This window comes from Amia ocellicauda, chromosome 2 (genome assembly GCF_036373705.1).
Source record: "Amia ocellicauda isolate fAmiCal2 chromosome 2, fAmiCal2.hap1, whole genome shotgun sequence".
Taxonomy (NCBI): Eukaryota; Metazoa; Chordata; class Actinopteri; order Amiiformes; family Amiidae; genus Amia; species Amia ocellicauda.
This window is the reverse complement of record NC_089851.1, coordinates 13,143,595-13,159,370: the sequence shown is the minus strand read 5'-3', so window position 1 is coordinate 13,159,370 and position 15,776 is coordinate 13,143,595. Positions and strand designations below refer to the sequence as shown.

The following is a 15,776-nucleotide window of genomic DNA, read 5'->3' as shown; positions in this document are numbered from 1 at the left end:
CTTTTCAATTCTAAAATAAAACGAAGTCTTCTAATGTGCCTCTTTATTAAAAGAGAAATAAAAATGTCATTTTGTAATTCTCTCAGGCCAGACACAAGGGTTTACACCTTTTTTTTTTCTCTCTTACTATTTACCTGCACAATAAAAGCTGCTGTTGGTACAAGGATTTAAGAGCCTATCTATGGTGCTCACACATTCACAATATGCCTGTGCAATTGTGAAGGTCTATGAATGACCAAAGAATTACCAAACTCTGTCTCATTCATTCATGTGTGTATGTATATCTGTGTGTGTGTGTGTATATATACACACACACGCATACACAAACACACATACACACTCACAAACGTATACATAATGCATCTGTGTGAGTATATGTATGTCTATATATACACATGCACGCACACACGCATGTGTTTATATCTCACACATACTTCATATCGAAAAAAGTTGGTTCCTATTAAAACAACACCAGGTTGCAATTTGGACACTTCAATGGATTCAAATGTTTTAAAGCTGAGAATCAGAAAGAAAAGGAAAAACAAAACAAAATGAAGGCATGTTGCTGCAACATCTGGTCATCACTGTAGGTAAGTGGTTAATTTGCATAATTTATACAGTTTTTTCTTTTTTTTTCTGTTTTTTTAGTTTTTTTTTTTTTTTAGATTTTTTTTTTTTTACTAAAGAGCATTTCCTTTTTTTATAAACCAGAAAAAACTAAACTCTACAGAGAAAGTCCCCATCTGCAGTCACTCCTGCAGATAAGGTTGACATCAAGCTGTACAGCGCAATCAAAAACATACTTACATCTTAGCTCATTTTACAGGTACAGCCATAATCAAGGCACAAAGATCTTCTACAAGTATTTTTTTTCAATAAAGTTGTACAAAATAATATTACATTTTACAGTCTGTACAAGATAATAAACCAGCAGTAGAACAAAAAAAAAAAAAAAAAAACGAACAAAAAAAAATATATAATATATATTTATATATAGGACTCTTGTCCAAGAAGATCTAAGCTAAAAGGATCGTCTGTGGACAGACCAAAGTGAGTGTGGTAGTTTTCTTCCTAGACACAATAGGCTGAAAGCAGCGACTGTTCAAGGCCCGAGGTGCACAGAGAGGCTTTCAGCCCCAAAAACCTCAGAAAAAATTGCTTCTCGTCTTCACCGTGCCTCTTTTATCTATTCTACGTCTGTGCCTTTAAACGGCCTAAAAGAGGAGGTCAGTTATATCTCAGTCGACCTGCAACTCGGAACGCTAAAAACTGTGACAGAGTAATAAATATTGTGGTGCTACATCGTGTGTATACTTCCTCAACGGTATTAAGTAACCTGATGCAAAGTGCATTTTATCTTTTTTTTTTCCATCAAGTACTCTTCAGTGTTGAAAAAAGGAAAGCAGAAACCCACACAGGGATAGGTGTGAAGGTAGTGCCGCTCAGAGACTGACACCTGCCGTACGAACACGAACCCGCTCAGAGATTGACATGTACTGTACTAACGCTAACCTGCTTGCAAAATCAGCAGGTCAAGGTCCAACAGGGACAAAAAACAACGTTGAAAGAAACAGTAACGGAAAGAGAAAAGAAAAACAAATGCAACACAGAGGTAGCCAAAGGCTTAGTGGAATGACGAGAAAAAACAAAAAACAAAAAGGCAAATGAAGAATAAAGCACACACAATTTACCCCCTCCCTTCGAAAATAAAAATTGAAATAAAAAAAACTGGGTTGAGAATGGCTTAAATAAAAATAATAAGATTTGACACACTTCAATAGTACTCATCCTCCCTGTGTGGGCTAGTTTTGTTTAGAGAGGAACGGAGAATTTAAAACCACAGGTTCCATGACATTCCCATTCACAACAGTTCATACTGGCGCAGATGCATTCTCTGAATGATGTCTCGACAGTCGTTGAAAACTCTGCGGATGTTTTCTGTGTCCACTGCGCATGTGAAGTGAGGGTAGCAGTAGTGTCTGCCGTCTCCGCTCGCTGTGCTGATCCTCTGCAATTGACAAACAGATGGTTACTACAGGCTGAAAATAGACGCAACCTTGCAATTTAACCATCAAACAGCATTTTAATCGAGGAAAAAATATGTTATAATATGTTACTGAGATGACATGGCTTTTAGCACCACATTTAACGTTTATGTACTTTTCAAAGAGCTCAAAAAATTTACCAACACAAAACTACAGTGCATCTTGAAAGACTGTTTAGCTTGATTTTCAATCGCTCCTAAGCAGTAACATAAACACTTACAAGGAACTCGTCCCGGATGAAGAATTTTGCCCTTGTCACTCTGGGGTCCTCACCGGGCTCGGGTGTTGCTGTTCAAAATCAAAAGAGTCCATTAAGAAAAGACTGGCCTTTCCTTCTACCAATGCATGGACTTTTACATGGCTGCCATCGGTGCTACTTTTTAATTCCATCTGAGATTTTATTTCACTTATTTAGCCTTGTGTATTTTCTAACTGGTCAAAATGAATGTTCATCAAATTCTTTAAAAACATTATTAAAAACGGAGGCTGTAGCCACTGTTTTGCGCTCTTACAGTTTTCTTACATCCTGACATTAAGGTGTACTTCGGTGACTCTTTTTAAATTACACCTGTTCAGTCCAAAGGATGCACAAGCATGTATTCTTTAGTCTTTGAAAGAAAAGTGGCTTTGAGAATTAAAAAAATTGTATACCTTACCTTCATTTGGTATAGTGTAACGTGTGTATTCAGGAAAGTAGTCTTCAATTTTGGATTTCCCTGCTAATACCTTCTCAGCAAGCATGTCCTGTTTGTTCAGGAACAAGATGACTGAAATGGTCCTTAACCACCTAGGAAGCAAGGCAAAGAGTTTCAGTGTGCTGTCTGGCTCACATCCATTTGATTGAATTTTATCAGACATTAAAAAATGAAACTGTAAATTCAGACAATTTGTATGTGGAGAAAAATAATGTCATTTTAAATACAGGGAGAGCAAGTGAAAATTAAAAGTTCACAGTGATGGCACACAAACTTTTGAATAGACTACTGCTGAAGACATGAATTAGAGCCATATATCTGACCTCGAGGGTGTTTTGTACCAGCCCCATTATTACCCGATTTCTTAGCAGACATCCAGGGAGACTTATAATTGTTACAACATATTATTTTTACATTTGTACCCATTTATACAGCTGGGCATTTACTGGAGTAATCTAGGTAAAGGACCTTGCTCAAGGGTACAACAGCAGTACCCCCACCTAGAACCCACAACCCTCCATTTCAGAGTCCAGAGCCCTAACCAATACTCCACACTGCTGCCCAATTACCAGCCCATCACAGCACCTACGGCCACATGACGTCACCAGCAGCATCCTTATAGGTCACAAGGCCACTGAATGTATCAACTTCCTTTTTCCTCAAAGTGAAAGACTGAGTCCTGTCATTATAGCCACGATCGCTAAGGACATGGTGGACAATGGACGAAATGTGTTGTTTCCCCCACTCTCAGCACTGAAGTAAACATTTAAAAAGTAACCTGTACGCAAAAAAAAGTTGACTAAAAAAAGAACGTATCTGTAATGCCAGATGCTTCCGAAGAGGTAAAAGAACTAAACAATGTACCTGTTATTCCAGATACTTCTGAAGAGGTCCAGAGCCTCCCGTAGCCGGTTCGTGTTGTTGTCTTCCCTTATCACCATGTTGTAGCTGCTACTGGCAACGACGAAGATAATAGCAGTCACATCTGGAATGAGAAACACATACACAACGCACAGCTTACTTCACTTTCCAACTCAAAACAGCTTCACTTGTACATATCTATACAATCACACTGCTTTTTTAAATTAAATAATAATAATAATAATAATAATGATATCCTGCATTTCTTAGTGCCTTTCATTCTAAGGGATGACAAAGTGCTTTACATTTGGGAGGGAACTCTCTCCATTCACCAGTGAAGTGCAGCAGCAGTCAGGTTACTTCCCTTGGTACAGTGGGAAACCGTCACCCAGTCTTGGATCCACGAGGGTTGGAGATGGATGACGATGTATATTAATACACACGCACACTGTACATAAAGTGCTCGAACAGAGCACACCTACACTTTTCGTGCTTTGCAAGCCTACCAAACTCACCATTAAAGCACTGGATCCATTTTCTCCTTTCATCTCTTTGACCGCCCACATCAAACATGCTGTGAAAAAGGAAAAGGCAGGGGATTACAGCAGTTAGTGAGATGAATATAATATGTGTGCTCTCCTGTGTCGTTACATATGGTCATTGTATTTGTGAGGTTAGTATTTATCACACTGTCTAATTACATTTGAAATAAGCACCAAAAACCTGAGGAGTAAAGCATTTCAATTATAATTTTTGTATAATAGTTTTTAATATATTGTGGAATTCAGTGCAATAAACCATTTGTTCTAATTTAATTCTGGAGAGCTGGATATAAGGGGAAATACATCAATAAAATATATACAAATACAAATTTGGTGTTCTAAGGGATTTATCTAAGGCGAAAATAGGTTTAAAGAGGGAAATTGTAACAAGGTTTCCTTGCACTCAATTTAAACGTTTTGGTGCCACCTAATGGAGAGACTGATTACAGCTTCTCTACTGCAGTGATCCTCAATCATAGTCACAGGGAAGACAGGAGGAGCTGAGTCTCAGTTCGGGATACAAGTCCCATCCAATCAAACACATTCTGGCAGACAGTGTGTGTGTATATGTTTTAACATCAAATTAATGATTTTATGTTATTTAACTATATAATGTTTTACCTTTCTGTTCAGTTTTACCATCTCTCTATACTAACAAACGATAACCCAAACTCCTGTGATTCTTATAATCCATCTTCTGTACTGCTTTAGTTCCTGGTATTTTGTGGTATACAATTCCTGAACTAGACATTTGAAATACAGTCAAACATTTTTAAAACTTGGATTTAGCCAATATGAGATTAACAAAATGTAACTCTTCATGTGTGTACAATAAAATTATTAGCTTTTTTCCTGGGATTTGGTTTGATATTTGTTGACTGAAAGCAATCACTAAGTATGTAAAAGGCTAAGGGGAGTGAGTGGCAGGGGAGAGCAGTAACAGTGTGCACTTATCAGATAGTGTCCAACACGCCACACAATGAGACTGCAGACCAGACCAGGAATAGTGTGTTCCTGATAGGCAGTCTTACTCCCTGCAGATTGATACATCCAGTAATTCCTACATTTATATGAAGACAGCATATGTTGATGTATTTATTTTGCTGAGATGTCGTGCAAACAGGGACATTTTTGTAAGATGAAGTGGATTTTTTAAAATTTCTGCTGCAAACCCCTAGGGTCAAGTCAGATAAAAATAAACAAGAGTCACACTCTTTGGTGTATGTAATTTTATATTCAACTTGATAAAGTATTAAACTTAAAGTATTAAACAACTTTTTTAAAAATTATTATTAATGAAGCAGTACTTACTGAAAATTGACTTTGTCTACTTGAAATCGTGTTTCAAAAATCCCTGATGTCAAAACTCTGCATCGAAGCAAGTCCTTGAGTACATAATAAAAGAAGAGAGAAAAAAATGTAGATGTAACAGAGCAAAACACCAATCTCAAAATTCATAAATAACTAAACCAACTCCCAAATAAGTTTGGTATACTGAATATAGCAATCCCCATCAGAATTTTTTAAAAAGTATTACTTTCATGTTAAGCAACCTATTACATGGAGAAAGCTAAATTCTTTCTTACAGTATTTTATCCACGAGAGTGATCAGCAGCAAGATTACCTGTCACCTGCTTAGGAATGCTTACCTGATCTGTTGGTGTATAGTCGTTCTGTCTAACCGAGTCAATTCTTTCCAAAAAGCTGAAAAGAAGAGAAAAGGAAAGAAACTGATTAAAAAAACAACAACATCTAAACACAATGGGGGCCTGCAAAGCTGATTAATTCACAGCACAAAATAGGAAACAGTGACCTTTCCGTTCACCCTCTCCCTTCTGGAACTGCCAAAAAAGCAGTACAGTTTCTCCGTGTACTTTATGTGCTGAACACAGGGAGAACCTCTTCGTAATACAGCTTTTCACCACTAACCCCTGCTCTTTATTCACGCTGTGCATGTCTGGTGAAGGGGTTCAGATACAGAATTCAAGTTACACAGTGCAAATGTTACAAATAATGAGGAGTGGCTTTAAGCACAGAACAGAAAATAACGTAGGAAGTTACACAGTAATGCAAAATGCTGTACATTAACTATTCATTGTATAGACAGCTAGTTTGTATTTGATGTAAAATTCGATGTGAACTAAACAAAAACTTTTCCAGGATCCAAAAAGTATATTTTATACAAAACAATGCCGAAAGAGCAAATCTATGAAAACAAATCACTTCAGAGAGTGGGGGTTGGAAACCTTCAGGAAATTGCTTTCTGGGAACAACACTAAAGTCTGCAGTACTGTCTTTCAGCAAAACAAACATTAATTAATAAGTCAACAACATCGAAAGCAACCACGAAACTCAAATTTAGGAATGGAAATCGTATTTCAAATACTCAGTATTGGTCTCTAGTGTTGAGAGAAGCATTTTTCTACAAGGGAAAGAATAGTGTTAAAACTAGGTTAATGTAACCGACTATTTGAATGAAGTGTGACAACATATATATATATATATATATATATATATATATATATATATATACACACACTTTTGTTCACATGATACCAATGCATTAACGTGTTTAGTAATGCTTTGCCTCAGTAGATCAGAAACAAAAGGCAATACCTAGAACTCAGCGCAGAGTCTGCAAACCATCTCCTGTCGCTTCCATGGAACAGGAAGTATCCATTTCTTTCACACTTTGTATGTGACACAGCAAGGAGACAGCATTGCAGACTTATTAAAGGGGCTGCTTGCATTAATAATATCTATCATAATGGCTGGGGAAAGTTTCTCTTTTGCCTTCAGAGTTTTCCTTAAGAAGTCCTAAACACACCTGTAATTAACTGCCCCTGGTGATGCCAAGTCATTGTTTCATTGTTGAAGTGTTAACACTGAAGTAGTATTTTGGGTTGACTTAGTCAATACATTTTAGGATTTTGAATACTTGAGTTGAATTCAATCCTCTGTGTTTAAGACTAATCAGATTATTTATTTTTATTCCACATCTATGTAGGACATTTGAAACTGAACTTTTTAGGTCACTCCTTGTTAAAACAAATACATACAAACATATGCAATTATTCAACTCCACCGCCACGAGCCTGTGCTCCTTTAGGTGGGTGGAGGAAAAGTATACACATCCTTCTGAAATGCATGCTGTCAAAGCTATGTTTCAAACACTCAGCTATTACCCCAGACTGCGGATTTGACAGAGCTGGAAACACTAAAAACCCAAACCTGCAGCCCCTGAGAAACCTCGGAGTCAGCAGTATGCAGAGAGCTGAAGAATATCCAGCCCACAGAAACACACCCCGCTCAGCCCGATCACCTGAACATGTACTGCCCCCGCAAACTCCTCACTACAGCTGACAATAGCATAGCTGGCATCCAGATGCACTAAGAGGAGAGACATTACCTTTCTAACAAACATCTCACATCTAACAACCACCTTTTAAGCAAAAAACGTCTCCACAGAATGCAGATGACTTACAATGTATGTATTCACAGGGCTACTCCAGGCACAATACCTGTGGTTTAAATGACAACCTACGAAACACAAACAACAGAATATGGTACAGAATATGATGTCTTAGTCTTTGAATGGCATGCAGTAATTCCAGTGTTAATGCTTTGTACATTATACATTCAGAAGCATCATGTGCGGCTGGTTGCTATGGTGCTGTTTACAAACACCCCCAGAGTGTTTACCAGAGATCGCAACATATAGACAGCAGTGCTGGCTAGATCTAGACCAGGTTCATGCCGAGAGCCACATTCATCAAGTCTAGATACATGGTATTGACTGCACCTCGACTGCTGGAAAGTGCTAATCAAAGGCAATGTTATCATCTCCTGTAGTGATTCCAGAACAACGAATTCCTGTTCCGATATCTGTAGCCATGTGCAACTTACACAAAATACACAAAACAAAGCATTTCTTATATCTACAAACTCAAATAACAGACATCTAAAAACACGTGGGGTAGCATGGAGACTTTATTGTGGATCTGCCTTTTGTTGGAGCTGAACAGTTTGATGCCACATGGTCTGCCAGCTGAGCTATGGGTTGTGTAGACAGTTGCCAATAACAATATTCGGGAGTCCTATGGCTCACAGTGAGCTTTCAGTTTTATTACTATGAACTGCTTTGGTTCTTCCTATGATGTGAAAAGAAGTCAGCTTGCTATGTGGAGATTGATCAGTTTGCATTGGGACCTTTGTTAGAATTGAGGGAAGGAAAGTATTGCACAATATTTTAGTCAAAAATCTTGGTGCCCTCTGTCAAGACGTTCAAGCTTTGTCACAAATTAAGTCATCAGGCCATCACAATCTCCGGGCTTCACTGCATTAGTATGAACCGACGAGATTCTGCATGGAGGAATGGTGTAAAACCCATCCTGAAAAGTTTCAGAACGAACTACAAGGATGCAGGAAGTGCCTTCCTGAAGTTGTCCAACACTTCTAACTGGTATGAACAAATTTGAATATTGTGTTTTAAAATACATTAAACTGGCAGATATGCTACTGATTTCATACAAGACTGACACTAATACTTTATTTTTTGGGTAACAATCAGATTTATTTAAAAATACTGAATAGAAACCACCATTTTATTTGCTATATCAACTTCTAGTTCCATTGATATATATGTGCAGACACCCACACATATAACAGCGGTGAATTAAATATACAAAGACTTCTGATTGTATCAAGCAATGTGCAGACGCTTGGCAAATTAAAATCCAATGTAAACCAACACCACCTTAACAGACAGCATTAAATGCATGACCACATTAAACCAGCAGAGGGGGCACAAACACAAAGAGCTACTCTTTTTGTCCACCTATGCAGTTACATAAGACCGCTATTCATCACCCCCATACCAAGATGTCTGCTCCTTCCTTCCAATGCTCTCTACTGCACATGTGTATTTTATTATATCACTTTCCTTTTATTCTTTTTTTTTTCCCAGATAGCATTGGAGTGGTTTAAACACACTTCAGTGCATTTCAGCAGCACTGGGATAGAGCAACCACTTGCCACTGTGCCTTGAGGACACACAAACCAAATGTTGAGCTGGCTTTGGATTTCTGCTACATAGAATAGATGATCAACAGACAACAAATAACACAAAACCCTTTTAAAAGGTTGATATATTCATCTTGACTATCAGGCATGTCCAGCCGGTCAGGCGTCTGTGGAGACAAATTCGGCCAGCCTCCTCACCTTTTAGGGCCTGGCTACGCTGCACGCAGGAGGCTGCTACGAGGAAGTGCAGTGGACCGGTGGCTGCTTGCCAAGCCTTTAAGCTAAACAGTTCTATATAAAGGTATTCCAGGCTGATTTATGTCTGAGATCTGTGCTGGGTGAATTTATTCTGTTTTAAAATTAGATGACACTTTGTTAGTCTTGCTCAGAAGTCAAAGCCCTTGCTATTGGAAGGTGTTGTAGAGTAAGCCGACTCCGGGAGTGGTGGTGGCAGAGGCACGGCCTGCCTGCCTGGTCTCGAATCACTCGGCTTATCAGCACTATTACCGCTGAGCTAATCAGAAAAATTCTAGGCTGGCAAATTCACACTGTCATTACTTTAAAACAATGCAAAGTTTACCATATTTTATGCTGAGCTGACACCAAATCAGTCAAGGATATATGAAGCAGAACATTTTGTTTTGTTCCAGGTCTCTTTCTCTTGCCCTCCCACACAAACCCCCAATACTGAATTGTATACTGGAGGCCGGCACCAGGGACACTGACAGCCTGCAGATCTGAACTTGAGCTGGTCTGGGACTGTCGAGGAAGAGGGGTCTTACTGGGGAGCCAGGGACGAGACTTGGTTTAATTTGAGGATGTACACGAAAAATAACCAGGCCTCCCAGTGATGTCATTTGTTCAGCAACATGGGAAACCTGTGTATGATACTGTACACTTCATGAGGTTCACACCCGGGGATCACAAAAAGAAAACCAAAATATACTGCAGCATGCATCATTTACAGGCATATCTTGGGATAATGAAGAAACAAACTGGCAAAATGCAAAAACTGAAATCAACAAATAAGTGTGAAGTGTATAGTCCAATGCATTTATTCAGCCCAACTTAACTTTTTTTTTTTTCTTTTTTGAGCCTTCATGTTGGGAATATTCTACAAAGGCATCAGCTGATCACTTTCTTAAAGAGAGGGTCTGATGATCTGTGCCCTCGAGAAGATTTTACGAACTTGAATATGTTGCTTTCTTACTGGAAACTACAAAAACAACGCTGACAACAACATCAAAATCAGGTGTAAACATGGCAGGTTGATTGTTTTATGAATATGGCCTTTGCATTACTAATAAAAACCTTTCCCCACAACCATGGCCTTGCATTCCGTGTTTTAACAAAAGCACCGGCTAAAGGAACAGAGAGCTGATGTTTTGTACTGACGCTCAGAAGAGTCAGATGATGTGGAGACCAAGTCACGTCTGCAGGGACACTGTTATATGGGGCGGAGCCATGGCCTGACTCCCGTTTCAGTTCAAGTTATTATACAAATGAAGTCGGCAGCAATGCAAAGCAGTATGGAAGCAGCAAGGACAGTGCAGTTACAAGTGTTAAGTCTAGGTTTGTTAAGACAAATGGCATTTTGTGGTACTTTCACTCCATCACAGGTGTCTTTACATTTGAAGTTCAAAGCAGTTATTTCAATAAAGCAATCTGCCAAGTTACACTGACAAGGACCAAATACCAAGAAGTTCCTGTCCAAGAACAAATTTTCCCATGTGACTTTTCTTGACTATGAGGAGTAATGTGTGTGTGTGGGGGGGGGGTTGCTCAACTGAATGTCAGGGGTTGGGAAGGGCTAGAGAAAGGAGGAACATGGAACAGTAAACACAGCTCTTTGACTAAACGACATGGGCACAGCTTCTGAATTATAGTTCTCCCATGATGAGATCCTTGCAGTGATGCCATAAACATGTCTTACACATAATGAGGGCCAGCAACTGCAATGGAAATGGCTATCACACCAGATGACATTTCAAACACTGCAGTTCAAAGTGTGTAGAGCAGAGGTTGATGACAGGGTGTGCAACAGTAGTTACTGTACAGGTCTTCAGGGGATTACTACAGGAACCGGAGTACAACAGGAATACCGGAGCTTGGTCATCCGCAGCATTTAATTCCTGCTGCAAGAGGAAAGCAATGTAGGCAAATAAGCAGCCGGCCAAATGATAGAAAGGCTTCCTACTGAGTGCTAGCTGTGCTGGTGCTACAGTATACAGCAGAGGCAGATCACTGCTCAGTGATATCTTCAGAGGAAGTAACATTTCGGGGAAGTGAGTGAAGCCTATTCATGGACTTGTCTCAGTGTCACTTAACTGTTTCTGTCTACTGTGGGCTGTGAGTTTCTGGCCACTAAACACAAAGACTTATTTTATTTTGGTGTGGCAGCAGTATAACAGCAAATCATCATCAGCAAGCAAGACCAAGGAAACTGTTACTACTACAATTATCTTGCCCACAATACCACTTGAAGGCATTGTTTTAACTTACAGATTTACTAGTTCCCATTGTAAAAATAAATAAATAAATACACAGCATCAACGTGGGTGTGTGTGGCATGTTTATTATTTCTCAAAACAATTATGAAGAGTGAAATAAATGTATAGCATGTAGCTTTAGTTTTGTCTTATTCTGTTAAAGGCACTTTCATTTAACAACTCTTTGGAAGCAGATTTAAATATGTTTTTGCCACAATATTTGGTTTTAAGAAAAAAAAAAAAAATCCTCCTTCCTCCTTCCAGTACCAATCACACTTAATTACTCTTCCCTTAAGCATTACTATTATATTATTACAATATACCCTTACCCAGGGTAGCTTAATTTTCACAAGAAACTTCTCAAGTGAAAAATACAATATTCATCTATCATAGTGCGAATCAGCCAATTTTCTAAAACAAGGGCAGAATATAATAGTGTCCCTGGCGGGTGTCAAGGGGGCAGGTAGTCATATGTACACAAGTAGTTACAGTAGAATAATAAAAAGTGCTAAACCACACAAGGAATTAGGAGCACATCATAAACACACACAATACTGTCCACTAATGCAAATGTTTGCACATTCTGACAATAAAACGGAATATAACACACGTGGGACGACTACTACTACTAACATGAATAGCAAGTATAAAACATATATAAGTTTCCTTTCCTCCCCAATGATCCACATCACAGAAGATGTTGCCAGGTAACAAAGCCCACAATGACATGGTTCTGGCCGCACCAGAGGTCAATGTTTCTCACTGAAGCTCATCAAAAGTGCAGAAGCATACAGGTGTCCCTGTGGGTCCTCAGCCAAGATCACAACTTAGAAAGACAAGCATTCAAAACAACAACCTGATATCCACAAGTGATATGGACATTCTCTGTAGGGGAGTAACTGACTATGCAGGCCTTAGAGAGGGCTGTACCATTTTTTCAAAGCAGTGATTACTTCAATGTCATGTGATCTCAAAAACTGATGAAAAGTCAATTTCCAATAGATCTAAACAATTTTATCCAACCTTTCCGATGGATATATTGGGTGCTTTTTCAAGTGCAGTATGTCTTTGGTTATTTTGCAAGTAGCTTCAAAAAGCATTTAGATAAAATGTAACCTGGTTAAATCCACAGTAAACCAATTCAACAGAATAATTCATTGCATATAGTGACAATACTGTCCAGTCACTTTGAATGGTACTGTGTATTTTTAGTCTGTTTTTCCTGCATAAACTTAAGATTTAATTATACACTGTACTGCAAGTGTTATGTGAGAAGTGCTATTCGTAGTGTACCGCCGATCCAAATATAGAACCTTAAACATGCATTCTCTCTTTATCATTCATAGAAATAGGCTGACCCAAAAATGTTTGAAATAAGTGCCAGACATTTTTGAAACAAACAAGTTAATGTTTGAATGCACAAAATATGGCTGTAGATTAAATTATTTTCAGTTTTAAATGTTTTGAGATGTAAAAGATGTCTGCTGTCTTCCAGGTTGAAGAGATAATGTTGGGGCTTGAAGTTCTACAGATGGACCTGTAACATTATCATCATTTATTCAGCTAGCAGACACACTTATCTAAGGTGACATACAGCTGTGTATAATCAAAACAATAAGATATAAATAAAATATTCCTGCAAAATTAAGAGTTTGTCAAGATGAAAGCAGAGAACAAAATCTGATGTGAAAATCATCATGGGTTTATCATTTTTTGTTTTGCTTCTCTCTTCTGCACATGACACCAGACAATCCCAACCCTAACACAGGTGCTGGGATTAGTACCACGGAAGAATCAGATGCACAAAAGGCATCAAGGAAGAGTTTGGAAAATTATAATACAATAAGCAGTATGTTTTACCAAGTTCACATTGCAAATGCAATTTCATAACTCTGTGAGACATTAGTGCCTATCAAATCTTCAATTCCAGTCTCCAGATTGAGGTTCACACACAGTTGACTTATGGTCCACTGCCATCAGACCTAAAGAAACTTCACAATATCTGATTTTCCGTGGTGTGCATTATGCAAAAACATATGTACAAATGTATAATTAAATATCCACAAATATACTATGAAAGAGCTGGAGAAAATACTTTATATTTATGTGTGGGGGGGATAAAAGCACTCCACGTACAGTAATAAGATGCAAATACCAATACATCATGATAGAATATACAGTATTTTATTCTAACTTCTGAAACATACCTTCAGTAATATAGACAGCCTGCCCTGTGAGTCATTGGGAGACTTATTAAATATCTTCAGCCAAAGTGGATTATTTGTAGGATGTGTTATCAGGCAGAAATATCATTAAATATAGAAACATTCTATATAAGGCCACATTGAAGGTCCAGCCACATAGAGCAAACATATCTACTAAGAATACAACAGGGCAAATATATATACAAAGTCCATAAAATGAAGACCTCCTGGTTGCTAACTGTATCTGTCGAGCAAAAAACTAAACAAAAAACAAAAACAAAAAAACAACTACACAGACAACCTTGAAGTCAATGACAGTTCATACTGGATCATGTGCTCATTTGATAATTGTGTTGACTTTTTACAAATAGTGGCCATTCTTTAATTAGCAAAGGGAAATGCACTGATCAATAGTTTCCATATTTTGAATTGCTGTGTGCTGCTTTTTGTGCTGCTGCCTTTCGAAACCTCTGCTGCTCACTCTATACCCGCTTTGTGTACATGGACAAAAGTTTGAAGAACAATGAAAACGTAGGCTACTCTTCAAAATAATTATCAAAATGGTACTGTGTGCGAATTATGTCTCTTATGTTGGTTGACTTTATAATTCTTTGATAATGTTGTGCCCTTATTGATATGGTATACATTCTGCAATTTTGTGACAGATTGGTAATCATGGCCATAAGGGAGGAACCCTAAACAAGCATAATCTCACGCTTTATCATAACTCGGCAGACTTTCCGAGATCAATCTCAATTGGTTACCGTACAACACAAAATCTCATCACACAATCTGTAGCACAACTAACACGGTCCACACTGTAACATAGGCCCCAGCTTGTGCTGAATTCACTAATTATCAGGCTATGCTTATCTTGCAGTGTCACTTCTCTTTCTATCTAGGCTAAGACAGAAGGTTCAAAGCTAGATTTTAATTCTTTATTTCAACCCAATGAGACACATCATGGGCCCTGAACTTCTGCGCTTCAGTATGACTATTTTACCTGATACATGTGTAGTTTTCCAGTACCGGAATAGGACAAGTCTGCTTAATTTCCATCTTCATCAAAGTTAAATGGTTACACTACAAGTTTAAGGTTCATCTGGAGAGCTACTGCTCAGGTAATACTGCCAGGAAACCCAGTTCCCATGTCTCAGGCATCTTTAACAGCTGGAAACATTATAATCTACAGTATTTGCCCAGAACTCAGAGGTAACACAACTTGTGATTTACAGACAAAATTAATTCAGGAACTTATCACTAAAGTAGCATACATTTTTTTTTTTTTTTATCCCTAGCAATAAATCAGGAGAGCCTGAGTTTATATGAGGAAGGTTGTACAGTTTTACATCCTGACAGATACATTAAACAGATTTAGAAACATACCTTAGAAATGATATATTAAAACAGAGCTACAAGGGGCTTTCTAAATATAACCATGAAAATGGACATTCTCCTAAAAACCCGATTATACAAACCAAAACTGTATAAACACAAGTACCTGGTCTATCTCATCTTAAGGAATAAATAGTTCAAATCTTACATTAAGCAGTCTCATTTTTGAAGAACATTGTTCAGGATTTGAAGCCTATTCTGAGAAAGCACTATTTTAAAATTACACTTAAGTTGATGCTTTATCTGCATATTATTTTCAGAAATGTGTTCTTTGGGACATCAATCAAAAGCTTGATTCCCCTCAAATAAAGAGGATTTTCAAATCGTGTTTCAGTTGAATGGATTTATTTTCAGTTTTTTTTAAACTTCATACCTATAGCTTTTCAAATCCTGTGTATGTAATATTCAGTGTTTATTCTATATATAAATACACACATAAACATATACTGCATATCTTTAATAATTATCCTGTTTTATATTTTGAAACGTATTTCTTTACATAATATCTGGATTTTAAATACCC

At 37.9% G+C, this 15,776-nt stretch overlaps 1 protein-coding gene across 2 annotated transcripts in view; it reads right to left on the bottom strand.

Moving 5' to 3' along the window:
* Positions 1-28: 28 nt before the first annotated feature.
* Positions 29-15,776, bottom strand: part of gnal2 (guanine nucleotide binding protein (G protein), alpha activating activity polypeptide, olfactory type 2) — a 128,549-nt gene continuing 112,801 nt past the window's right edge. For both annotated transcript variants that reach the window (XM_066719141.1, XM_066719143.1), the window contains exons 6-12: positions 5,793-5,847; positions 5,455-5,528; positions 4,117-4,175; positions 3,605-3,725; positions 2,702-2,832; positions 2,266-2,333; positions 29-2,008 (exon numbers count right to left, since the gene is read on the bottom strand). In XM_066719141.1, coding sequence (XP_066575238.1) covers positions 1,862-2,008; positions 2,266-2,333; positions 2,702-2,832; positions 3,605-3,725; positions 4,117-4,175; positions 5,455-5,528; positions 5,793-5,847 — 655 coding nt within the window. In that variant the 3' untranslated portion in view covers positions 29-1,861. The remainder of the gene's footprint in view (positions 2,009-2,265; positions 2,334-2,701; positions 2,833-3,604; positions 3,726-4,116; positions 4,176-5,454; positions 5,529-5,792; positions 5,848-15,776) is intronic.